This window comes from Solea solea, chromosome 1 (assembly GCF_958295425.1).
Source record: "Solea solea chromosome 1, fSolSol10.1, whole genome shotgun sequence".
Taxonomy (NCBI): Eukaryota; Metazoa; Chordata; class Actinopteri; order Pleuronectiformes; family Soleidae; genus Solea; species Solea solea.
This window is the reverse complement of record NC_081134.1, coordinates 34,020,838-34,048,279: the sequence shown is the minus strand read 5'-3', so window position 1 is coordinate 34,048,279 and position 27,442 is coordinate 34,020,838. Positions and strand designations below refer to the sequence as shown.

At 44.5% G+C, this 27,442-nt stretch overlaps 1 protein-coding gene across 1 annotated transcript; it reads left to right on the top strand.

Moving 5' to 3' along the window:
- Positions 1–148: 148 nt before the first annotated feature.
- dipk2ab (divergent protein kinase domain 2Ab) lies at positions 149–27,442 on the top strand. Its single transcript, XM_058640706.1, has 4 exons — positions 149–642; positions 7,551–8,435; positions 20,762–21,065; positions 25,888–27,442. The coding sequence occupies exons 2-4, from the start codon at positions 7,782–7,784 to the stop codon at positions 26,232–26,234; spliced, it is 1,305 nt and encodes a 434-aa protein (XP_058496689.1). The 5' UTR covers positions 149–642; positions 7,551–7,781; the 3' UTR covers positions 26,235–27,442.

The following is a 27,442-nucleotide window of genomic DNA, read 5'->3' as shown; positions in this document are numbered from 1 at the left end:
GTGTTGTCAATGTATCAATGTATAATATTTATAAATGTAAGAGGAGTTTAGGAGGCGGTGTTCCAGACAAGACAGTCTTGGAATTATCGCTAGGCAACCGCGGCCGTAAAGCGACGGCGGGTGTCGCAAAGGGTAAAGAGGCTTGTGTTGAAAAGTGGAAACAGAACCCATTGTGGTGCTGGAGAGGAGTGGGAGCCCCTGCCGGAGCGAAGAAGAAGAATTAAAGGCAATTCCGTGGCTGCGGACGGACTCATGATAGGCGGACTGATATGGACGTTGTCGCTCAACGCAGGCGGCGGTGTCCTTTGTGAGGAGGAGCGCGTTGTCCAGTCGGAAAGATCCGGTATATGAAGAGTTAAGAGCAGACATCCCAACTGTTTATCGAGCAGCTAGCAGGCTAGCTGGCTAGATACCCGGGAGCGAGACATGGGAAGCCCGTGTGAGTTTGCCTGATAGAGATCTTCGTCGACCTTTTGAAGAAGCTATTTTCGGTGCGGACATTATCAGTGGGGATTTAAAGTATCTATCGCTCGCTGATTAAGTGACAGCAACTTTGAAGAATGATATCAACTGAGCGCTAAGCAATTTACTACTGCTGATACTACTACAACAACAGAGCCGGAGAGGGATAAAGTCAGACAGGTTTGTTTCATAGTTTGTTTCTCTCGCTCTCTCTATTTGTATGGATTCCGTGATTCCATTAAACTCACCATATCAATAAGGCTACCAGGCAGAGTGCCAATCTCAAGAGCCACTTTCATCTAGTTCAAGCCATGACTGGTTCAAGTAAATCCAGGGAAAAGGAGCACTAGTTTTTCAATGATTATAACACGTTGTATGTGATGGGTTGTAAAAGTGATGGAGCACTGATACAAGACACCATCCAAATATTAACTCTATAACTCCATGTATGAACATTTTAAGTGTTGTTTAAATTAAATTAGGTCAGAACGATTTAATCAGTTCTTTTTCTAACATTTGTCGCGATTGCCATTTGAGTTGCACTATTGAAAAAAGGAGCAAATTCCAAGTAAGCATTTATTGTACAATAATAATTTAAAAGACTGAGCACCACACGCACATTTCACCAAACATATTTATCACTATCTGCTTTTTATTTTATTTTTTATTTAGAAAACTACTCATTTTTAATTTTAATTTGCTTAAAACGGAAGAATCAAACATTGCTTCAATTTTGATTTGCTCTTGCATCGATTAAAGTCATCATTTCAATTGTTGGACAACATTTCCAGCTCCAGTCTACAGTATGTACAAGTGGATGTTTGACACTGTGAGTGTCAACATGACTGTGCTGTAACCAGAAAGTAATTCCTTATCAGATGCCCACATCCTCCTCAAATGATGACAGGAAGCGATTGTTTATTATAATCACTGTCAGGGCTGCTGCTGCAAGTGTTGTTACAACACACAACTATCTTCACCATCTCAACATGACTGTTTGGAATGTTAGATGCTGTCTGCAGTTTCTCTCAAGTCTATGACAGGTACGTTAGCAATTGTTGATCCCCCCCCCACTAAATAACAAGGCTGGGGCAATAATTCAATAACAATGTATGTCACAATATAGTTTTCTTCATTGGCAATATAATAAAGGTTCCGTGCACAGTGTTTTTGTGCAGCCACTTTGAGATATAACACGTCGTCGCTGCGAATGTTTTACCTTGTGCTGAACAAAATGGGGAAATATCTACTTGCAATGTTTTTTTCTATAACAGATAATGCGATTGCAATTTGATTTGAGTCCACTATTCCAAGTGTTCACTGTAGAACAGATTTTAATACATGGTGGAGGATTACAACTTTTGATGCCATGAAATTATTCACTGGAAAAAATCATTTATCTCGTGTTGGAAGTCACATTCACATCCTAATCAAAGTAAAAAATACAAAATAGAATACAGTTATTTGGACCTCAGATGAGAAAAATGGTCTGTTTTGTGAATATGAATAAGATTAAAACTACCTGGTTCCTTCAACTTTCACTCGGGAGCAAAAATCAATCATAGTTATTCGGCATTAATCGTGGTAATTGTTAACACTGACAGAGTTGAACGTTTTTATCACGATAACCTTTTTGATCAAATTGTACTGCACTGCTTTACTGCTCATAGCTGCCTTTTGAAGTGTAACCCTTTGCAGTCTATTGTACATTCAGGTAGATGTGGATCATATGATGCTCTCCCATAACCCTGGAAGCCTCCTGTATATTATATATTAGCTCTGTATATGTATTAACTTGAAGGATCGTGCCCGTCTTTATATTTATTCACGGAGAGTTCTCTCTCTGCTGAATATGTCGTTAATTATGTGCCACTCGAGTTTATTTTTTCTTCCTTCTCGAAAACAAGGTACTCCAACAGGTTTCCGCTCGGCCAACTTGATTTGGATTGATTTGCCGTGTATTTGCCTTCCTCGCCGGTGTGAGTAAACAGGAGGCTGAGAGATTCGCTCGTCAGAGACAGACAGACTCAGGCTGTGGCAGTGCAAATGAAAGTGTAACACACAATAACTAAATTGACTTGACCATGAAATTTCCATGGCATAATAATGATTGTACACTCTTTGCAAATCTCTGCCCTTGATTTTTTTTTTTCAAGGGAGGAATAGATTATCAGAACAGTCCTACTGTTTAGTCCAATGTTTATAATACATCCTGAGCGGTTTCTCCTCGTATTCTAATCAATAGAAGTGGATCCTTTTTCATTTTTTTTTTTTCTTCTACAAGACATGACATATTGCGCAGCCTTTCTGCAAGGTTAGTCGACAAGGGAGCTATGAAAATAGACCAGTCCAACACAACACAAATGTTCTGCTGGTGGTTTATTTGAATATTTCTCAGCACTCGGCAGCGGAATGTTTTGCAACTGGAGCCTTAAACCTCCCACAGGAGCAAAATATTTGTTTTTCACCTCCAAACTCACCAAACTAAATAGGTTAAAAGCAACTCTGACCACAGATGGAGCTATATTCAGAGTAACCGCGGATGAAATAATACATTTCTGTCAGGTAATCAACCCTCCTTCTCCTTCCACCTACTCCAAACATATGTCCCGTTTGTTCAAACTGGAGCTTGCTTTGGCAGCTTGATTTAATCACTTCAAGAGTAACTTGACTTAAATGACAGTGTTTTGCAATAGCTTCATTACCTTGACATTGCACTATATTGCAACTTAGTTTTCAAACTGTTGCAGAGGGGATACTGGCTAAGTTAATTTTCAGCTGTTAAAGTTAAACACCCCTAACAGTTTCTCAGTTGACAAAACTAGAGCAAGTCTGCACCGAGGTTCAAGTGTGTCCTTCCAAACAGCTGCAGCAGTTTTTTGAGAAAAGCAGATTTCACTGATATTCTTGTGGAGGGAAAAAAAAACCCTCCAGCGTTTTGGTTTGGGCAGGAGATGAATGCACTAATGTTTATGTGGGGATGCTGCTAATTGGTGTTTATATTCAGTGGACTTAATGTTCCGTGAAGCGTGTGAATGTTACTGTCATTTGTATCTATCCATCACTGCCTGCGTCCTTGCTGTACAGAGGCAATCCCACTGTGGCTGAATGTTTTTGTGATCAAACATTATTGACTCCCTCAGTCGATAACCTTGACAACAGTAGTTCCTCTCTCCAGCCACAGGCACTCATTGCAGTGGAGGAGTGGGGGGCTCAGTGGGGGCTTTTTCTCAGCTTTTAGCGAGGCTTCGCGGTAATGCCAGCACCAGTCTCCAGAGTGTGTGTGTTTGTGTGTCCATTCAGAGATGGAGAACTGCTACTCTGTATTCAAGTGATCTCTTTCCATTCATTTCCATCACAAGAGCAATAACTCAGAGTTTCTCTCACCTTGCAGTCCATTAGCCATACATTGGTCATATCTCTCTTTGCTCTCACTCTCTCTCACTCTACTTTACTTACTCCTACACTGAACTCCAATCCTCTCCTCCACTTCCTCTCTCTTTTGCGTTTCCAGTGGAATTAATCAAGCATGGTCATGTGTGGTTTGGCTTCATTATATCATAATGAAGTTTAGCCTCAGGTGCAGTTGAAGGAAATGGGTTAGTCTGAGAGTAGCTTTGTCCTCATATACACACACACACACACCATCATCTGAAACCTGTTCTACACTGTAAATGGTGGTAAAAAGAAAAATGACTTAAGAAGGAAATTTATTTTTTAACTTCTGGGTTAGTCTGTCAAATGTTGAGATATTAGGATGTTCTATTGTCGCCTACATCCCGGTCGACCACTCTCATTCCCTTTTAAGCCGACATGGGGCCTATTGCTTCATCCTGGGCCTTTTCTGTTCCAGTAATGAGCCATTTTGTGGTTCTTAACATCTGCCAAACTTGGAACATTTTAAATGCAAGACTCCTCTCCCATGCATGGGGAGTCAGGCATCCTTTGATTTGCCCTCTTTTCTTTGCCTCTCTTTTCGAAATGCTTGCCACCGTACTTTGTAGACTGAGAACGTCGTAAAAAAAAAGCCTCTTTTGGCTGAGGCTGTGTACGACGAGAGGTTATTTGGTGCTTATTCTCAACAGAGCTTTCCCCTGGTATTGTGCATCCCTCCTCCATGCAGAGGGGGGAGGAATGGAGGAGGGGAGCTAATTTAAAACATGTTTCTTGTTTTTTTTTTCTGAGGGCACAATGAGGTTTGTTCAAAAGAAAACACGGCATTACATTTCGCTGTCCATCTATTCCAGTGGGCAACATATGTGATGGAATAAAAAGCATCTGGCTTTAATTTGGTGCTTGAAGTGAACTTTACCCTTGTCAAAACCCAGAGAAAGGAACCTTGCCTTAGAGCCCGGTACAGTTAGACCTTCGTCTTCACACGTCCTGTTTAATAACTCTCAGCCTTGGCGTGGCTTACAAATACATGGCTTTTGTAGGTGTAGAATTCACAAGAAGCAGTCAAGTGGGGTAATTACCAGAGGAAAATATCCCCATTCTAAATTAACCATGCCATCCTTCCAATGGAGCTGAATGTTTTGGTCTCATTCACACCGTTACTCTGCGTGTAATAGCAGCACCAGCAGCAGGATGTAAAATCTAACCTTGCCGCATTTCAGTCTTCCTACTCCCCTGCTTCTTGCTAAACAAATGAACAGATTCAAGGGTAAGCTGGCTTCTGGCACATTCATGCATTTCATTTTTAAGTATTTCAACACCTGGCTTGTCTCTCGTTAACGGAAAGAAAATGTAGCTCATGCTTTTTTACTACTAAAGGTGGTGTGGTGGTCAGTGACATAATACAGGTAATGTTCCATGGATAATTTAGGACTAACACCTGTGAAGAGAAGCAAGAAGCTATGCAGGCTCCCAGCGTTCGCCTCCCGCTCGTGCATCTCATTCCTCTCAGTGTCCAGGTCATGTTCGGGGGCTTGTTCCAGCTTTCTATTGTTCTCTGTGTCTTTTCCCCTCAGGGACGAAGAGGTGAACATATTTTTGGGACGCCTGGCTCAGGTTTAGTTTTAACCTCTTTGAGCCCTTGGCTGATCCTCAGGAAATCTCTTATCTGCACTGAAGTTTGTGCATCCGAGTCTGGTGGCTGCGTGTGTCGGACGCTAAATGACTCCTGAATTGAAATCTTAAGGCAATGGGATGTTCGTCTTCATCTCGCAGAAGCAGTAGCAGAAGGGAATTCTGCAGGATGACACTTTTTTAATTGCCCATCCCCCACTGTATAGCTTATCTTCCTTTTTTTTAGTATGAACATTTTTTTCTTTTGTAGGATTTTAATAATTTTCTTTTACACTCCATTCCTGTTTTTGACACATTGGCCTTCTTTTCGAGATCACTCTGAATGGATTGCATTCCGTTTAATCTCATCTAAGGCTTTCTCTCAGAGTCAATCAGATGTGAACTTACGATGTCTTTATTTGGCTCCCTCAACAGAAGTGACCACAATTTGCCCTTTTTCTTTTTTGCTCTTTAGATAAATCGGTTCAATGTGGAAATTGGAGTAACGCAATCAAAAGGTCTTCTAAATGATTCACATTAGCGGCTTAAAACGACTTTGTTCATCATTATAACCTGAAAATATGCTTTAGAAAATTGAATTATTAAGTGCTAACAAGCCCTGTTTGATTTAATAGAGAGAAACGATTAAATTATTGCTTTATGTAAAAAAAGTCTCTCACATTACCTTGTCTTATAGCGAGAAGGAACTAAAATGCTCCTTGAGTTAATTCACAATACCTCCGTTTCACATTTCATGGCAAGAATGGGGTGAAAAATAATCCATGACTCAAAATTTCCTTTTCCTTAAAAATGTAGTGCAGTGGTCTGTACTTCCCTTATGTGGATGTGATCTATTTTTACATTACTGATGTTGGCCTGATCTGCTTGATGTTATTTTCAGACGGCTTCTTATCTGACACTCCGCAGCTGCACGACTCCTCACGACTGCTGCTCTCTTGGCTTCCTTTAGCCCCGTCCAACTCTCAGCCACTTCGAGCTAAGAAGCGAAATGCAAGAATCCCATCGACACACGCGCTAATTACACGAGTGTTCCTGCTCGTTAGCCATGCCCTCTCAAGTCAGCTGTCCTAACAGGCATGTCCTAATAAGCTCTAATTGAGGATGGCTAATTTGCATGGCCCGAGTCAGTCTTTCTTAAAGCGACTTATAAGACTTAGAACGTTCATTGCCGAAAAGCTGATTGGTTGGTCTATAGCTTCATCACAGGCTGACTCTGGGGGGGGTGGGCTTGTGAGGTTTTCTGTTTTCCGAGAGCATTGTTCTCGTACTTGTGAGCCAAGATTGTTGTCGCTTTCTTCCGCGCTCACTTCTTTTGTTCCCTCCTCTCTTGTCAATGCCTAAAGGAGGTATTCAGATTCTCCCCCCCCCCACCTCAATCACGTATGCGATTTCAGCGGCACCATTGAAACGACTTCAGAGCGTGATTAAAACGAAGCAGGGCAGATCTTTGCAAAGGTTAAACTACGCGGTTTGACTCTTGTCATAATGAAATGTAAGATTCCTCCATTTGAATCAAGCAATACAATCATGCAGACAGCATCTGATATGTGAGGAAAAGCTGTAGCCGCAGAGGAGGGAGGTCCACTGAGAAAATCATGCGCCGAGTGGGGCACATTTTATTTATACGAGGAGTGGATGTTGTTCATTTCCTCCTAATTTGATCACTGACACTTTATTTTCCCCCCCCTTTACATAGTTTTACTTATCCTATGTTGGAGGAGTACACAGAAAATGATTTCCCAAAGAGTGGGCACAGGCAGGTTTATTGCATTGGCTGAGGGCCATCTCATTTCTGCTCAAAAAGTAATGAAATCTCTCAAATGACCCAAGCAATTCAAATTTGTAAGACAATTTCATATGCCAGAGAAAGTGCTTTTTTGTTTTATGGGAGGGTATCACATTGTAGGATGTAGGGTTTCAAGTGGGAGACTAAGCCAAAATAATCAAACCTTTTTTCATTTATCCATGACCAAATGACCAATTTTGGTAATTATGAAATCATTTTTGTACTTACACTGTTGTAATGACTTCCATCTGTCTTTTTCTTTGCTTAATTTCAGACCTGCTGGCTCAAGGTTGCAGACAAACCTCAAGAAAGGAGAACATGACTCACTGGCCTCTGCCAGGGACTGGCACGGGGCAGCAGTGCCAACCTCGCCTCTGCCTCCCACTTTAGAAGTTACCCCAGTTAGCCATGACGGAGAGGCATTGAGGTCAGCTCCCTGTCGATCTTTTCAATACCTCTCCTCCTCCCTGCCCCTCAAGACCCTCTCCCCTGCCCCGCCCCCATCATGCTGCGCTTCCTGCCTCTCAAACTCGGCCGCCTGTACCGCTGTCTGAAGCTCCTGTTGGTGGTGGGATTGTTTGTCATCTTGTTGATGAACACCCACAACCTGTTCGCTTCCTTCCAGAAGAATGAGCTCACTGACAGACGGTTCATCAATCTCAACAAGTGTCCAGCCTGCTTTGGTACGAGCTGGTGCCGCAAGTTCATGAACGGCCAGGTCTCCTTCGAGACCTGGGGTCGCTTGCGGTTCCTAGATGTATTCAATGTCAAGAATGTTTACTTTGCTCAGTACGGCGAGCCCAGGGAGGGTACACGTCGTGTGGTACTCAAACGTCTCGGTTCCAACCAGGAGCTGGCTGAGATCGACCAGAAAATCTGCAAGAGGGCCACTGGCAGGCCACGCTGTGACCTCATCCAGGCAATGTACAAGACTGAATTTGCCCGGATCAATGGCGATGTTCGCCTGCTCACTCCAGAGGTGGTAGAGGGCTGGTCAGACCTGGTGCACTGCCCCTCACAGAGGCTGCTGGACCGCGTGGTCCGCAGGTATGCTGAGACCAAAGACTCAGGCAGCTTTCTCCTCAAGAACCTCAAGGACACGGAGAGAATGCAGCTGCTAATGACATTGGCATTCAACCCTGAACCACTCGTATTACAGGTAATGTCTCTTTAAAAATGTTCCCTCTGTGTTTTTGATGAACAGGAGCTGTTTTGCACTGGTTTCTAGTAGAGATATAATATAGTTGAGATACTGTTGTGACTTTGCTGCCGTAAACGGCATTGTTAATGCCTTGGAAAGATACTGTATTTTTTTATAACCCTGTTCTATTATCCGAGGAAAAAAGAAGCACAAAGTCATTAAGAGGATCGATAAAGAGCTGGATAAGGTGTACTGTATTGATCACATAAATATAACATTATATGGCTGCATGCTGAGGAGAGAACCCCCATTGTCTCGTTGCTGCAACCTCAACATAAGTCCTCCAGACATGTAGGGAAAACTGGGCATGCATTCACCATTCGACCAATCCGAAGCATCCCCACCTTCCCTCAGAATAATTGGTGTCAATTTGGTGGTGTGTGTGAGAGAGATTAGCTTGCTTGGTGGTTGAAGAAAACAAAGGAACTTAACTTTTCATATATTTATACATTATTCTCAAGTCATATCGTCTTTGCAGTATTGAACAATGTCAAAGCCAATGTAGATTCGCACCCCACAGGCCTACAAGTGTTTTTTATTTGGTAACAGTTCCTGGATTAGCTTTGCGACAAAGATGAGGAGAGTATCAGTACAAAGCGAGCCAGGGCGTTGGCCCATAAAGCCCCCCCAGTAAATTACAGGGTGGGAAACCTCCTCTTCCTTCCCCCCTTTCAAAGATCTGAGATGAGCCATTACACCCTCCCTAAACTCTAGGATACACTGAGACCATGCGCCTGATATCTGGAGCACGAATATTCCTCTGCTGAGAATAGAGCAAGGGTTTAAGAGCTGTGGCCTCCCAAAAGATGAGAGATTTTGGCTGGCGGCAGTACTGCATATTTAACACTATATGTAGGGCAGGTTTGAATTATTCAGGGAGGCATCTGTAAATGATCCAAGTTGTTTTTAATTTTAATACGAGTCTGTGTCCACTGGTGTCTTGTCATTGGTAGGCTACAGCATGTGGAAGGATCTCTTTTCGGGTGTTCAGTCAAATCAAAAGTTGTGTTTTTAAGCTTCAGTGTTTTGATGAGAATGTATATTGAACACCAACCTATCTCTATTCTGTTGTCCTTTCAGTCACCCTGCATGTCAAAATGAACTATACTGTATATCATATAAACACCCCCCCTTCCCCTCCCTTCCCTTTATGTCCCCTTTACCAGCAGCCAATCAATTTCAATTTCAATCTGGCATTGACCGTGTCTCATGAGGCGACAGAACAACAATGGTCATGGCCCGTGTAGAGATTCAATAACTTGCTCTGACCTCTAACCCCCCCCTCGCACTCTCACATAGGGCTAGACACCTGCAGGCATTGCAGAGGACAAAAGGCAAGATCAGCCTTTTAGTTTGGTCAATCTATAAAATCTGATTAGCCTTGTGTGGCCGCTTGCCCTCCCCCATCCTCCCTTTCCCCCTTTCTTTCTCATTCCTTTTTTTTCCCCACTATCTGTGTCACCCTCCCATGTTTTTTTGTGTGCACGCTCCACAAACTCTGGCCAGATAATTCCATCAGTGTGTTTAATAGCATTATGCCCCAGTTGAGATGATCGGTGAATCACTCCCCACTCTTACCTTGGCGCACATTTGCACACGGACAAGTCATGCGCACACATTGTGCACAGCTCTTTTCACTCCGGTCCTTCACATGTTTACAGGGTCTCATGAATTGTTGATCCCATTCTGAACTTGTGACCTGTGGGTATTGGAGGGAACTGTGCCGGTTCTGTGTATGCAGCCAGGCCGGAGCTAACAGATGGTGAACATGCGTTGCAGGGGGTGGATCACATTCAAGGAAAAGTGCCAGACATATCAGAGGATCACAGATCCTAAGGGCCTTGACTGTTTCGTCAGCATCACTGAACTCAAAAGATGAGGGGAAAGGAATCGCAGTGAGGCTGAGAGGCCTCTTGCACTAAGTTGGGCAGCAGTAGACCATAAAGAATTAATGGCGTCTATAGAGATTGAGTAGGCGATGTGCTGTAGTGCAACACCTTAGTCTCCCTTTTTTGCCGGAGGTTAGTCCTGCTCTGTGGAGACTGGTTTTAACAAAAGACTAAGGAATCCCAACTGGATTATGTTCAGGTATTTAACGAAACCTGATCCCCTACTCCCGACTTCTTGTCACCTAGATTTCTAGTCATGCCCAGAGGAAGCCTTCCTTCTGCCTGGTTTTAACACTTCTTCAGTGAGTTGTAGAGGCCAGTTTAAAAGAAGTGTGGGATTTGAATTTGCTATATTTAGTGTAAATAATTTCCGACTGTCACTGGTTGCCAGAATTATGGTTTCCATCCATTTTCCCTGCCTCTTTCCCCTGGTTTTACATAGTTGAATAAGGGGAATAACATTTCTGCTGTCTGCTCAGTAAGCTGCACTCTCCCTCAGAAACACTTCTGTTTTCAGGCTTTTGAAGCCACAGGCAGTAAATCGGCCCTTTTTCGCTATGAGAAACCAGACCTTCTTTGTCAGTGGGAGACAATCTGCTGTGTTGTTTTGGGTCTGGCCAACAATGTGTTTTCTGTGTGCCGCGCTGTACACAAGCGCACATGCATCCGCGCACGCACAACACCCCCACTACTCTGTCACATGGACGACAATTTGGCTATGGGGAATAAATATTTTTGGAAGGCAAAATGATGACAGCCAAACAAGAAACTCCTTTTGAAACGGGAGGGACTTGGTGCATCTTCGTCTGTTTTCTTCCTCATTTCCTGTGTACTTGTTCTCTCCGGGTTAAGGTTGCGCACACATAAATACATGATGCTTCTTGATTTGACCTCCTTTCTCGCAATGACTCAGTTTGCATGAAAAGTGAGAAATGAATTCTTCTTCTTTCCTCCCTTGACTTCTCTCCTCCGGGTAGATGACACAGGTGATGGAGCTGTTTGCAGTACATCTGGTCCAACCTTAAATTAGTTCAATTTGGTCGAGTCCCCCCCATTCCAAATCATTAAGCTTGGTGGGCTAGCCTGGAGCATGTGACTGCACTTGCACCCTTTTTGGTCCTCAGCCTCGTCTTGCTCAGTGAAGCTGAGAATAGGATGTGACAGGCCTGTGGGGTTAACTCAGTCAGCAGTGCGCCCGTGTCCTCCAGACTTGAATCCGCTCTCTCCCAGTCAGCCACCCACCCCCCCTCCCTCTTTCTAACGCTGTCTCTCGCCACCTTGAACAGATCCGTCTCCACATTCGACATCCAGGCTGCACCTGACACAGTGACACACTCGTCAGGAGGCATCTGTCCCTATGCACTGCGCTATGTCTGTTTTTCCCAGAACGTAGAAGTCTGACACTGATTCTAAATCAGTGAACACTGAGATGCGAAGGACGGCCCTTCTTTTTTTTTTTTTTTTTTTTTTAAAGGGGGGGGGGGCTTTTTTTGGCATGCTCTTGATTTAATGAAGCTCTGCATAATCTATTATGATCCTCGTTCACTTTGGGAAGCAGAGCCAAAATAAACAAGATAAATTCTGTGTTTTTCCTGGCACAAAGTGAGACGAAGCCTGTACCTCAAACATAACTGACGGATGCTTGATGTATTTTTAGTGGGAAAAGACGTTTAAATTAAAAAGGTAGAGTGTAAATGTAGAACATACATAACCTTCCTTCACCATCTGTTAGAGTCATATAACTGTAAAAATCTATATTACCTGTATAACTGAAAAAAAAACCCAGTATAATTACGCAATACAAATGATTACTTATGACAGATTTTTGTACATACCTCCTTATTGGCAAGGCAGAAGCAATTATTATTACAAAATGTGTTCCATAAAATATTAGTTTTAAAAATAAGAAAACAGGGACACCTTAACAATTTGTTGCAGCCCTGCTTATTACTTAAGGAAATGATTTGTTATATTAGTCTGGCCGTTTGTGATGGCGCTCATTTGCATTATACATTAGGGAAACAAGTAGGAAACAAGTTAGTTTTTCCACATATTCACATACAAGTGTGCGCTGAAGGATGGACGGAATCTGTGCCCTTTATTTAATCTCTGCAGGGATAAACTGCAATCTGAAGGTCTGGCTTTTTTGGGTCATGCATCAAAGCCTCTTTTGTTTTTGTTTTTATTTCTTTCTTTCATCAATTCAAAAACACTGCATGCTTTCCTGGCTTAAGTGCAGGCCTCCCTGTCTTTAAGGCCAGCCTCGGTGGCTGAGGTCCACTGGTAAAGGGTGTTTAAATTGCCGTTCTGTGATTAGTACCTTTTTGTTTTTTGGTCGGGGGGATTGTGATGCTCTCAGCACTTTAGAGTGGAGGATGTGTTTTGTCGCGTAACCCCGCTTCAAATGCTCCCAAACCCCCTTTCATTATTCTTATAGGCCTTTGTGTACAGACGGAATCCTGTTAGGAAAAGACAGGGAGTTATCTGGGCCTGACTCCCCTGTTTTGGCTGCACTCTCTGGATGGAGGCCCTGGTGGAAAGGGGAGAAGAGGAGGGGGAGGAGGAGAATGGGGTTGCGGAGTGAGTCTGTGTACTACAAGCCAGTGCCTTGTGGTGTTTTCCTCCATTTGAATGAGGCCGACTACTTGTGTTACCATAATCCTTTCTCCCTTTCTCTCTCTCTCCAAATACACACACGCTTGTACACACACACTCATGCCAGCTGTGTTTGGTTAGGTAAATGCCTGTGGCTGAGCCCCCTCCCCTTCCTTCCCTTTCCCACCCACCAGCTCCTATTTTAGATTTCTCTACCCCAACCCCTTTGGCTTTCTACTGTGGCAGCCTGCACCCTGGTCTACCTTATGCTTGGCTCCTGAAAATGCAGTTTCGCAACACAGGCGTCTTATCGCCATTCACAACTCTCCCTGGGCCCCCCTGCGATTGCCAAAATAGATTTGGCAACGAGCTGGTTCTTACTGTGCCGCATGTTCCTTGGAGAGTAAAGGACCTAATGTTACAAGAAAATATGCCTTCTTAACACAAGCCCATTTCACTGTCGTAATAAAACTGACTGCCATATTAAAATGTCAAGCATCTAAGGTCTTGTCTGGAAATGTTAGAGGTCAAGGACAATTGTAATCAGTCAGTGTTGGTGTGTGGCTTTTGGATGTAACAGCTCAGGCTGCATGTGTGCTGTGCATGTCTCTTTTCATTTAGGCACACCTGTCTAACTGTTCACACTTCCCATGTGAGTCTTGCCTCTTTTTTTAAGTCATGTACGAGCTAAGTTTACATGGACACCAGTAATCGGAACGAAAGCCTGATTGGAATAAAAATATGTCTGTCTGATTAATTCTGAGCGAGACGGCTCGTATATGCCGATCGTCATTTTGGTTCGGGGTTCATAGAAACAGTTGATCCGATCATGACTTCCTGGTTTGGTGGCATCGTGTGTCTGATCCACGTAAACATGACCTATTGAACTGATCTATTTGAGAAACACAACGTATTTCCATTCCAAAAAAGAATAACAGACAACAGGCACGAAGGTCACGGACACAGAAGCAGAAGTGAAGCTTCCTCTGCTTCCGGAGAACTTGACAACACTGCACAAAACCTGACTGAAAGCTTGATGCATGTGTACACACACCCCAAGAAGATTATTTAATTTTGCATATATGTGAACGATAGAAGTGTAAATTCCAATCGAAATGAAGACACATGTAAACTTAGCTACTGTTCACAGCAAAAAAAACACAGGGCAAATATCTTTCCTCACCGTTTCAGCATCTATATCTGTTGCATATGTCACAAACACATCCTGTTCCCGTTTTAAAGTAAAATATCTCTAATGTCTTTTCTTTATTCCATTCATACAATCCTGTTATTTAATTACATTACATTACATTACAGTACAGGGAATTATTTAGAGTATTTAAAAGCGTGTCGTAATTTCGCTTAAAGGCGAGGAGGAGAACTTCAGAGCTGTGCAAGATATGGGCACTGCTGCTATCATGCACTACACGCACATCCAGTGCAAAACCAGCCTTACGCTTCACACTGGATGCTGGGCTGAGCAGTGTCTCGGGAATCGCAGGTGTTAACGCATGGAGAGTGTGTGTTGCGTGCCTTGCAATTTTGCTGTGAACTGTGTACGACTTGCAAACAAGAGGTGAGAGCTATTTTCTCAAGAAGAGCTGTGTGGCTCAGTCTGGCATAGGGCAGCAACTAAGGATTATTTTCATAATCTATTAATCTGTTGATTATTTTCTCGCTTTTGGTCCATAGAATGTTGAAAAATGTTGATCGGTGTCACCCAGACCTTGAAATGATGGCGTTCTCAAATGTCCTCGTTTTGTACACAAACCAAAATGATTCAGTTTGAATTATTTCTTTGTTGAATGGAGCAGAGAAACCAGAAAATATTCACATTTAAGAAGCTGAAAAAATCAGAAATAGTCAACACTTTTGTAATAATTGAGTAATCTTTGCAGCCCTCCTCAGTGTTTGGCAAAACACTGCTCATGCATCCAGCAGGCTGCTTTCAGACATTTCCAAGGAGTTCTCCTGCTAGCTCCCTAATCATATTTCCAGATAAAGCATCTTGCAAACTATAGCCATTTTTAAACATGAATACCAGAAAATACCATGACCTTATTTTCTGGGAATTCTCTACAGTTCATGTCTGTATATGAGGCATTTAATTGTTTTTCTGCTTGCCATGATCTGCGCAGAGGTTAGAATGGCGGGTCAGCGCCAGTCGTGTCCCTACTCACTCCACCGCCCGGCTGCCGCAGAGATAATTGGCAGCTGGTCTGAAATACACAACCCTTGATGTTGGCCTCAAACCCACGGCTCTCAGGTCTGGAGCCAAGTCTCACTTTGGTTCTTCCCCATACCGCGTGGGCGGCAATACCACCTAAACTGAGTCAACACCACTATGCCTATGACTTAATACGTTTCTCGTCTTCCAGTGGAGGGGGATTTATGAGGTGGCTTTCTGTGCACAGTGGCTCAGGTTCAGGTCAGCGAAGGGTTCCAGTTATCAGCTCGCAGCAAAGTGTATACTAGCAACCTGGAGCAGCGGTGTCCTGCGCTCTCATTCCTCATCCTGCTCCCTTTCTCTCTCCACAGGGCAGAGGCCTGCAGAACTCAAATACCTATCTAACCCATTTCTATCACCACTTGGCAGAGCTTATTTAATGATGTGTGTACTCCTTCCCTCTGTGCCTCATGAGCCGACTGGATATGGTCTTAGTCACTCTCTCCACCTGACCTCTCAGTTTTAATTTCTCATCAGGGTACCGTGTTTTCAGCCCTCATACTTCTGCATCAGCTTTGACTTCTCCGCACAGACACGCACGTGCCCCGCAGTGTTTTCGCTCTTACTCATTCAGTGATTTTCTTCACTCCCATGACTGCTGCAAGACTGTTAATTTGCACTCTTTGAACTGCATGTCTGGCAAAGAAAGAGGCGGGACCTATTCTGAATTCACATACATACAAAGTTAAAAGTATCTGTCTTTGGCTACACTTCACTCTTTCTTTTTTACAGACACACACACACACTCTCATCAGCTTGGTGCTCTGACGAGGTGTTTCCTGGCTTCCATGTCTGGCACAGGCAGCTTCACTATCCTGTATTGCTGTGACTGGAGGTGGAACAAAGTGAGAAGGGGGTTTGTGGGGTTAGTATGAGAAGCAGCAGCAGGAGATGAGAGAAAACGAGAAGAAAGGGTTGCGCCATGTGAGCCAGGATGAAGAGTTGGAGCTGGCTCCCCCGTGGGGCCTGAGCTCTAGCTGCAGACTAACTGACTGGGTTTTTTAAACTTAAATGGCCAGCAAAATGCCAGACTGGGCTCACTACACACACACACACACACACAAGGTCAACAGGAGACCTGCACAAAAATGCAACATGTTTTTTTTCTCAAGTCTAGCTTGGCAACCCCAGCCTCGCAGAGCAGATATGACTCATTTTACCACCAGGACAACTGAATAATGTTCATTGTGCAACATCAGGGATGAAGAGGGTTTTTTGTTGCTGCTGCTGCTGCTGTTGTTATTGTTGTTGTGTCTGACTAAAACTTGCCTGTCCGCCACACTTCCCCAACTTTCCCGTTTGATCCTGGGACTCATGACGAGTCCTGTCTCGGCTTGTCTGCAATGAAGCAGCGGGGTTTTGTTGCGGACAGAAAATGTTGAGAATTTACGCCACACCCCCCCTTATGGGGTTTTTCACAAGCTAAACACATGAAACGCTTGTATGGCAAACTACCAATTTACTTTTACTTCTGAGTAGATGTGGCCGCAGGATGAAGGTGGCTGGTTCTTTTAAATCTCACATTTATATACACAGCTCTGTGTGTCTGCAATATTTGCATTTGTATGCCTCTGTGTGTGTGTGTGTGTGTGTGTGTGTGTGTGCGCGTGTGTGTGTGTATATATACACATATACGCTTTTGATGGACCAATGTTCTTTGCAGACTGGCCAAGGCAATATCTTGGGAGCTGCTCATGTTTACTCGGCCGCTGAATAGAGGTTATTATCAGCCCTGGTCACGTTGGAAGTTCTCATTCACACGCACTCAGATCCAGTTTCACATGGACACACACACACACACACACATACAAATACACAAAGGGCTTCTTTCGAACTCTATCACACATACACACACACACGCACTCACACGCCCTCCCCTGAATTGCCCACGAGAAGGGCACGTCTTTGTCAGCAGATGTCAGGACGCAGGTGTGTGTTCCTGAGCCTCTCGCTCCATTCGTTTTATCCTCTCCTCCAGAGGCTGCCCATTTGTCTGTGGCCCTGTTTCATTTCAACCCACTCCAGTCCCCCCACGAGGACGCCAGTATGTTTGTTGTATCACAGGGAGGGGAGGGGAGTGGAAAGCACAAACGCCCCCAGTCAAAGCTACTTGGTTGCAGCGGCACCACCTTTTATGATTGGATTTGTCAGACTTGGGCCTGCACGTCAGGAGGAGGTCTTCATTAAATTGAACTGTTTTCTGCCCTTGCTTTCATTGTCTTATTATTATTATTTCGGTAATGCTGTAAAAAAAATCCCCTCAAAAAAACGCCAAAAGTGAGTGGGTTTAGCACAAGATTGTAAAGGTCAAAGGTTTTGCTAAGCAGGAGATAAAAGGTTTTTATCCAGTGACGGGGACAAGAAGTGCCAAGCCCTTTTAAAGCAGTAAAGTCACTGGGATGTTTCATTGGCAGATATGCCCTCTCGGCATTTTGTCAATAGCATAAAGTCATGGGTACCTGTACAGTCTTGACACATACACACAAACTGCACCCCTAAGTCTGCTCAGGGATAATGCAGTGGATGTAATATTAGGCTGGGACTTCCAATTTATCCCCCCACCCCACTCCTCATTGCTGATGTTAATGACTTCTACACAGTAACATTTAAAGAGTGCTACGGGGGAATGATTGGTGGGACACGTGGAGTATTTATCAAGTTCTGTAATGAGTGATATTGAATCCAAAGCTCAGGTGTCCTCTTCATATGTGCCTGCCTTCACCGTTCAGTAGTCCTCACCTTTCAGCCTTATTGCATATAAAACTGGGAACGGGAAGAACTTCATAAAAATGGCACCAAGGTAGGAGTTGTCAGAAGCCCGGCAACTGACAGAGTGCAATGAGCCTGTCAACGCCGTGAATAAGCGACATCTATGTTAAGAACTGTGGAAGAGGGCTGCGCAGACATGAAGGGATTCTCATAACAGCCGTTGACAGTATCTGAAAGTAGCCGTAGGGCATTCATCCTTCTCCTTCCTCCCATCAACCCCCCCAATAAAAAAAAAAGAAGAAAATCTGCCGCTGCTCTACATTTGCTCCTGTTCAGGCTGCAACCTGACAACAAAGAGAGAGATGTGTTTAGCAGGCAGGTCTTTTCTGGTTTATTCCTTCTGTCCACTGGAGCGGAGAAGTGAAAGACACTGTGTTTGTCTCTTGTGTTTGCTGTCTCCATCGTATTCTGTCTCTTCTTGCCAGACCCCCCCCCCCATAACACAACACACCACCTCCATTCTATCTCAGAGGGAGGGAGAGGATACTTGTTCACAAAGCAGGTTAAGCCGTAACATTGGACAGGCTAACTTTTGTCAACAAGCTGCTTAGATTTGAACACAAAGTGGTCCAAGGTTTGAATCTGGGTCAAAGGGAAGCAGGCCTAATGTGGTAGGGATGTGCCGCCAACTGATCCAGCTTGCACCTAATCTTCTGTGCCCACTTCAAAAATTAGAAAGACATTTGAGAAATTTAGCCTGTCAAGTCGCTAATCCCCAAAATCTCTTGTGTGGGAATGCCTGTTGTTTGCAACATCTCAGAAGATTGTCTCTCCATCCAGCCAGCCCATGTGGGAGCTCCTCCATTTCCCTTTGTTTCTTGGCATTTGCTGTAACTCGTCATTCTTGAGACATGCCTTCCATCCACACATTTCTCTCCCTGTCAAGCCTGTGACATTATAAAATGCAGAAGTCGGCCATTAATCCTAGAGTTTTTGGGAAAGTTGATGTCAGTCATCGCCAAGTCCAAGGATGACAGGCACAGACAGGCAGATGGGCAGAGAGGCTGCTGGAAGCCAGAAGTGCTCTCTGAATAGACTTTTGTCTGGCTCACGATTGATTGGATCACCTCAGGGAAATGGGTTCCGCCAAGACTGCACTTCATACACCTTATAATTGTCCTCCCCTTTTTTGGTGTTGGAGCTTTCTTTAAACTGATGGGAACAAGAGATTTACCTAAGGCGTACATTTACACCACGAGAACAGACAGCGACAGAAAAAGTTTTCCCTCCGTATGTATCATCGTCAGACATCCAAGCATCAAGATCCTTGAGAGTCTTCCAAGAATATTAGTCCAGTCAAATGCTCCTTAAAAGGTGTTCTTAGTCCTCACTCTGAATTATGAACAGCTCATTTCCATCGTGTTCCGTAGCAGAGGTGGGATCCATATGCTTTGCAATACACTTTGCAAATTATAGCTTTGACAAGAGGTGTAATAAAGGAGTTTCAGAGCAGCTTAGTATGAGGAGTGTCAGGGAAAAAATGGCCCTACACTAGTCAAAGGTCTGCTAATGAACCCCCTTGCTGCATAAGCTTTCATTCTCCCAGCTGTGGTTTTTGTCACATTCACTCGTTCGTCTCTTATGCGGTGAGCGTCCAGCTGTTGCCTTTAAGACACAGCAGCTGCATGGGTGTCAGGGGGATGGTGGGTTAAGATGTATGTTTCTAAATAATTTGTACCTCCCTGTTAAAGTTTAAAAAGATTTAGGGCAGCTATGCATATTTAAACCCCCCCCCCCCCTCTCTCTTGTGACCGAAACTGAAAGCTAATGAAGTATTGAATCACCACAAGTGTAAAGTTAGACACAGCGCAGTCATGGTCGTTCACACCTTACTCTGCAGTTACATGGTGCGTCCGCTGCCGTTTTCTCTGATATGATTGGGTTTCAGAAAGCATGGGCTCCTGAGGCCGCCGCGAAACACGAGGACTTGTGATTCTCCCTTCTGTGGCTGCCTGCCAGAAACTGCAGCCTAAGAGAGATTTGTTACATGGGCATTGTGGGCTATCTTTAAGCCAACATATGGCTGGGTGTTTATTGTAAAAGATAGAGCCCTATCACGGGGGGGGGGGGGGCTTATTGTAAAAGGCACTATCACTAGTTACAAAACTCATGCGGGTCTCCAAAAAGGAAAATCTGTTATTTGATGAAATGGACCAAGAGGTGTAGGGACAGTGTGAGTCACCAGAGCTCATAGATGGGAACCATAATGACATAATGAGACCTACAGGATCCAGTCCCCTTCGCAGATCCAACAAATCTGGTTTACAAATTTACCAGCACAGTTGTCTGTTTGTTTGCTGGTGCAGAAGTTACCACATCACCTCGAGCGATTACAGGAATTGGTGCACTGGTGGAGCAGCAGTGATACTAGGTTGTTATTAATAATCAGTTTCAAGCCAACACACACAGTGGTTTCTTGTCGGCATGCCCCAGCTGCATTAACATGCTTAGCCAACATCATACAGCAGTTTAAATCGCCTCCTCGCCGCTGCATCACAACACACACATGGCTTTCCTGCTAACTGCTGCTGAGTGTGGCAGCTCATAACTGAAGGGCTTCACCACAAACTGACCCTTTTCCCTTTGTTGAATTTAATCTGTTATACACAGTTCCTTGGCAGATTTTCAACTATTGTAAAAAAAAACTACCCAAGGCTGCACAGCCACTCTGTGTGGTGGCTGAATTTTTTTTTTCATCTATGAATGGAAATTGATAAACAAATATTTTCTGACCATTTCCTCGTTTTTCAACGTCATTGGAGCTTAACCCTTTTTTTCTCTCTCATTTGTTTCTCCTTTCCCAGAGCTTTCCTTCAGACGAAGGGTGGCCGTTTGCCAAGTACCTGGGAGCATGTGGGCGCATGGTAGCTGTTAACTACGTTGGCGAGGAGCTGTGGAGCTTCTACAACGCACCCTGGGAGAAGAGGGTGGACTTGGCGCGCCAGCTGATGGACATCGCCGAGCAGCTCACAAACAATGACTTTGAGTTCGCCCTCTACCTGCTCGACGTCAGCTTTGATAACTTTGCGGTCGGCCCGCGCGATGGAAAGGTCATCGTCGTCGACGCGGAGAACGTCCTCGTGGCAGACAAAAGGCTGATCAAGCAGAGTGAGTGACGGCGTCTATCACACTTGAACACACACGTGTCCTCTGTTACGCGTGTGTTTGTGTCCGTATGCCCGTGACGAATACCTGATATCGCTTATTTCCCACAAGACGCTGTAGCTGCAGTTCATGTACATCACACCTTTAAATGTTACCACCTCTGAAACAACACGCAAAGACATTATTTGCATTCACACTTAAGACCATGCTGAATTAACAGACGATTGGCAACACTTCTCAGGAATGGTAAAAAGTGCTAATTAACCGTTATCTACACGCAGTAACTGGTCGTCCTTCCCATCACGTGATTGTGTGATTAGAACACTGACCACAGCTTGAATTCTCCAGCAAACCCTGTACATTATGTGAGAATAGCACCAACTGTAGCTTTTGAGGCAATGGAGCAGGATTGAGGAAGAGCCTCGGGGGACAGAGGGCTGCGGGCAAATCTGCACACACTTGATGCCTCCTCTCCTCTAAGAATCCAGCGCCCCTTCTGCCTCCCGACACCCTCGTCCCATTCAAAGCGAAGAGCGCTAGGATAACAAGCCGTCTCCACTGTCCTAGTTCCACCACCCCCCAGAATAAATCTCATAACAAGAACACAATATATCACTCACTCGGTCCAACCCCCAATTTACTCCCCTTACTGGGGTAACTTCACAGATGAGAGACGACCAGCCACTGAAGCGCCTACATTTATCCCTTGCTATGGAAATCAGTGTGAATCAATGTTATGCTTGTGGCATTGCACGAGCACAATTAGAGGCACAAAGCAGCAGTTTTTGAATGTTGGACTGCAGCAGATGCGGTAAAAAAAAGAAAGAAAGAAGATGACTTCATTAAAAGGCAACCAAAGTGAAATGACCTAGAAAGATAGATTTCAGTGTGTTTAAAGTGTGTTTTAACACGCAGTATATCTTTAGTAACTTTACCCAAAAGGACAAAATGATTTGACATTTATTGACGGATATCTTTGGCCATTATTAGATTTTTCCCGTCACAGATATCCGCCATTATCTACGCATGAAGTGTTTGCTTGAAGATAAAGTGCCACTTTTCCCAAATTACAAGGTTCTAGCATTGCAAATATGTTGGGCTTGTTTTTGTTTTGGTACCTCAACATGCCCTCTCTTTTCTCCCCACAATAAGTTTGTGCTTCTCTTTTATTTCCTGTGCAATTGTTGGTTTGTTTGTGCCATTCTCAGAAATGTGTATATTTAGCTTATCGCCAATAGCTGCAATTTTCCGCCCTGCCAAACTGGCCCTTTTGTAGGTCTCGAAGCAGAATCCAGGTTGAGACTCCCTTTGTCTGGCCCGACACATTTGGAGCTCGACAACTCAAGCTGCTTACCCCGGCCATTCAGAATTTAAGCCTCGGGAATGTTTATGTGCTTTTTGTGCGTGTGTGGGTCCTTTTATCTGTCTGTGTGCAAGCCGCGGTGCAATCAGAAAAAGGGGATGAAGGTGGTAATGACGAGTATTACGAGGTCATGGCCATGTGTGACACAGCAGTGGGAAATGGGTGCGATAAACCTCCCACAGCTCCACGAGCAGAGAATGCAACCCTTGCAATTAGTGCCAAATATTGAAAACTAGTTCAAGTGTGTCGTCGCGAGTCTCGTCGTTCCTAACTGATTTGCAAGTTAAACACAAAGAAAGCCATGTGCCGGCCGACCCTTTCATTAGGAGCGTCCATATTGATGTGGCAGCTTTTGGGGGGTTTTTTTCAGCAGGACAAAATGCATGGCGTGTTGAAGTTACGCCATGTGCTCTGCGTTTGCACAGTCCAGTGGCACAAAAAGGAGCCATTCCCCATCATTGACTTTATGGCGCTTGAGAATGGTTTTAAACCTAGTGCTTTTTTTAATTGTAGACACATGCTGTGTAATGAAACGCACTCTTCATTTACTCTCGTTCTCTTCTCTCCCTGGCACCATCACTCACTCGCATAAACACACACACACACACACACGCTGCAGCACTTGAAACACACATATAACGTTCCCCTGTCTCTTACATTTAATAATGCACTCCATACACAGGTAAAATCTGCCTTGTACTCTTGAATGCCACCAGTAAGGCCATGTTAACAAGTTTCTCAGGTCCAGTGACCCTCCTCACTGAAGGCCCTGGCACACTTCCACACACAGTGCACGCGGACCCAACACCATGCGGCCCAGATTTTGGAACCATGCGCAAAGAACACGCTCAGTGTGCGTTGGACAGTGCATGCACAAGCTGAACTCCCACCCCGCCGGTAGGTGGAGTATAATCTCCGCTTACCAAGCAGAAAAACCCATTTCACCAACAGAAGAAGTGGTCACCAAAGATAGTCATCCAAGCCTCGACCTGGCAACCCTCGAACGGGCTGATACCCCGACTCCCCTGCCCGACAGGCCTTTCAGCTGTGTGCTACTCGAACCAGACGAGTCCGAGGGAACTGTAGCATCGTTCTCTTCTTCTTTGGTAGAAATGCATCCTATTCCCGACATTCCAGACTTGTACCGCTACCCGATGGTTAAGTGAGACACTGCAGCACTGGAAAGGCAGAGAAGTGAGGAGAATGTGTACTAGTCCCACTTGTCCTCTTTATACACATGAAACAAAACAGGCTTTGAGATCTACTACAGCACTTTGAGAGTCATCCAAGACCGCGGTTCTCAAACTATGGGACGTGTCCTCTTGGAGGAAAATCAGAATTACTGTGCTACATACCAGGGTATGTGATCAGAGTGGAGTTTGTGACTAGAGTGCGTAGAAAATGAAACAAATAACAAAAAAAGCTATAAATTAAATATTAATAATTAAAGTCACCTTATCCCTGAAGTATATGTGAGGAAGAGGAGTATGACAGAGCAAATCATCTTATTGGTAATAAATCTGCCTCCTGTGAAAAGGCCGTAGCTGACTTCCCTCGGCCTATTTACACCACTGTTTTTGTTTGTTTTAAGGTATCTCAGTACAGGCTCTTCTCAAATACATCTCCTCTATCTTCGTCATACAGTCTCAGTCTCTCAAGATGAAGTGTGTTGGACATTTAAAATTTAAAAATCACAATCACAATCCCAAATTTGTATAGACCCTTCTTGTCATATTTGATGGTAGAAGATGGTACACTTGTAGCTCCCAGGCTTTTCCCCAAAAGCCTTAGAAAAAACAGTGAAAAATGCTTCTCCAGTATGAGTGAAGTTTCATGCATTACCAGAATGAATGTGCTAGATCACCTACCATGTATTTGCATCGGTTTACACATGGGTGAAACATTAGGATCAAATCTGAGTCTGGTGATAGTGGTGTTACTTTGCGAGCTCAATGTTTTCTCAGGTTGGTATAAAACGTTTGAGAACCACTGATCTAGGAGGTCAATACATAAACAAGGCACCTCTTGACTGAGCATTGTAGAGCATTGCATACAGTGTGTGGCAAAAATAGGTTTCAAACATAAAGTTCCATTCATCAGTTGTTTAATCATTTCCCTTATGAACCAACGTTTTTGATCAGGCATCTCAGCACACACACAAAGTACAATAACATTAGTATTTTGACATTTAAAGATATAACGCACTCTCTGGAGATATGGGAAGACATGACTTGGCAAACATGCAAGGGTTACAGACACTTAAAAACAAACAATCCCTGAAACTCACTTCTATGTGAGTCTGTACTTCCTCTCTTATTAGGACACTGCACCGCCGAAGTAAAAGATAAGACGCAGAACAGAAATGATTATTCACTTGTTCTCGAGTACATTGAAGTAAAAATATGAAGCCATTTTAATTTGGTCCGTTTGTGGATATGACTTATAATAACCTACGAATTGGCTTCAGAGAATGCCGCGCCTGATGCACTCGGAGCAGGAGGAGAGATGTGCAAGTAGACCTTTAGATTTCTTTTGGACTTTTCTTTTCCTTGTCTTCGTCCTTGAGTTTGAGCTCTGTCTCCTCCCTCCTGTTATCAGTGTGTGTGTGTGTGTGTGTGTGTGTGTGTGTGTGTGTGTGTGTGTGTGTGTGTTGGGGTGGATGGGTGTGAGTGTGTTGGACAGTCTCCTGATGCCATCTGTCAATCAACGCTGAAGTGTGATGCATGGTCAGCTCTCAAACATTAATTGCTTTCACCTCACCTTGCTACTCGTGTGTGTGTGTGTGTATATATCTATACGTGTGTGTGTGTGTGTGTGTGTGTGTGTGTGTGTGTGCATGCTTAGGCAGATCCATCTTCATCACCTGCACTGATTGAGGTTGATACGCCCCTCCTCTTTGTCGGGAGGGCCAATGGAGGGGGGCCCCCCCTTGATAAAAGGGCAGAGCTGGATGTTTGATTGAGTTATTCTGATGAGCCCGAGGAGAAGTGCATTACACCGCTGATACACTGATTATGTGTTTGCATCCTCTGGGTCCGCCCTCCTCCTTCCAACAATGTTATCGATCTGTTTTTTAATGCACAAACCGATAGCTCTCTCTCTCTCGCTCTCTCGTTATTCCAGTTTATTTCCTTGACTTTCTCCTTTCCCGGCGCAATCCTCCAATGAGAAATGAGAAAGAATGATTCATTTCTGTCAGATGAGAAGGCGAGATGAGCTGCTCAGCCGTATGCACCCCATGGGGTGTTGGAAGTGGCGCCTGTTTCTGTTCCTGTCGGCTTCGTCACAGGTTGATTTCTCGGGTAATAAACCTGACAATTAATATTTTCATTGTCAGGTGGAGACACACATGCCGTAAATAAAAAGTTTATAAACGCGTGTCTGGTAAACCGTTTTCATGACTCTTATCAGTATATTTTTATCGCTGTGTGCTAATTTATGCGTCTCCCTGTCTCCGCGCAGACAAGCCAGAGAACTACGACGTGTGGTACGAGAGCCGCTTCGAGGAGTGCGACCGGGAGGCCTGCCTGTCGTTCTCCAAGGACTCCCTCTGCTCCAGGGTCACCGTGGACCACAACTACTACGCCATCTGCCAGAACCTGCTGTCGCGGTTCGCTAAGTGGCGGGGCTCCACCGGCGGCCTCCTCCACGACCCGCCGGCGCACATAGCCAAAGATGGACAACTCGAGGCTCTGTTGGACGAGTGCACCAAACCCAAAAAGCGATACGGCCGCTTCCAGGCGGCCAAAGAACTGCGCGAGTACCTCACGCAGCTAGCTGCCAGCTCCTCCTCTGCCACGGCAAGGTAATGAATGGAGATGGCATCAGCCGGAAGCACAGAGGGACTGGATCCTGTACTCTTAATCTCCAGACTCTTGAAATCCTGGTTCTTGTTCATGATGTCATTTGCTCCCCCCCTTTTGTGCGCCTGAGCAGGGAAATAGCAGAGGTCTTGCATCGGGAAGTGTAAGAGTGTAAGAGCTTCACAGCAGATTTGTTGAAGCTGGAGCTTTTACCTGACTTTGCTCCTGTGTGAAAGAGCAGGGATTCTGGTCGGAACCAGGACAGAGAGGGGGGGGATAGAGGAAACTTCTCTAACAGGGTGGGCCTGCCATGTCTTTGAAGGGCAGTTAAGTGAGAAAGGGCGTTGGTGAACGCAGCCTTCACTGGACCCAGGCTAACGCAAATCACAGCATCTACGCAGCAGCAGCTGTTCACTCCTCCATCCGTCAGAACTGTTGTGTTTCTTAACCCTCCATCTTAACACCTGTTTCATTTGGCCCCGAGGATCTCTCTCTCTCCCTTTTATTACTTTTGTTTCAGGGCTGAATTTAAGTAGATTGGTGCATTTACATTTTTGCTGTGCCATGGCTTTTTTTTTTTGTTTCCTCTCTCCCTCTGTAGCATGGCTGCAGGGAAGGTGGAGGTAGCATGAATTTTCCTGCTGTCAGGCAGCAGAGAAGGCCAAGCGGCAGGTAGAGTCGGAGAGGCAGGGGGGTTGGGGGTTTGGAGGGGGTTTGCTTTCCATGCAGCAGAAAAAGAAAACCCTTTACGGCCATCGGCGATCACATGGCAATCATCTTTCTTTTTTGTCTGGGTGTTTTCCCTTTAATAGGAACCAGAGAGAGAGCGAGACAGCAGCACATAGGAAAAAGAGAAGGGTTACTCATACAGTGGTGGTCCCTTGATGCAGATGTGCCTATACCAAAGAGGCTATATGTAATATTAAAAAAAAAAAAACTTAAAATCAGTACAGAGTGACGGCAACTTTCCCTCCAGTTGTTCCCCGTTAAGGAACCTCTTTAAATGTGTACACAGTCCTGTATGAGCGGACAGGCCTGCGGAATGTTTTTCCTCTCCAGTAAGAACCAAAACAAAGGTTTGGCAATACTTGATGTCACATAATCCTCTCTGCTTTTGTTCCATTATTTTTTTTTTTTTTTTTTAGGTTTAAAAGAAATCATGATGAAAAGAATGGGAGTGTTCGATAACACTGCAAAGAAGTGGCTTCCTGTGC

What these genes read in the sequence shown, in the direction of transcription:
- dipk2ab (XM_058640706.1), top strand. Translation starts at nt 7,782, where the DNA reads ATGCTGCGCTTCCTGCCTCTCAAACTCGGCCGCCTGTACCGCTGTCTG. An exon ending in CTGAACCACTCGTATTACAG is followed by an intron (nt 8,436 to 20,761) that starts GTAATGTCTCTT and finishes CTCCTTTCCCAG; the next exon opens with AGCTTTCCTTCAGACGAAGG. An exon ending in CAAAAGGCTGATCAAGCAGA is followed by an intron (nt 21,066 to 25,887) that starts GTGAGTGACGGC and finishes GTCTCCGCGCAG; the next exon opens with ACAAGCCAGAGAACTACGAC.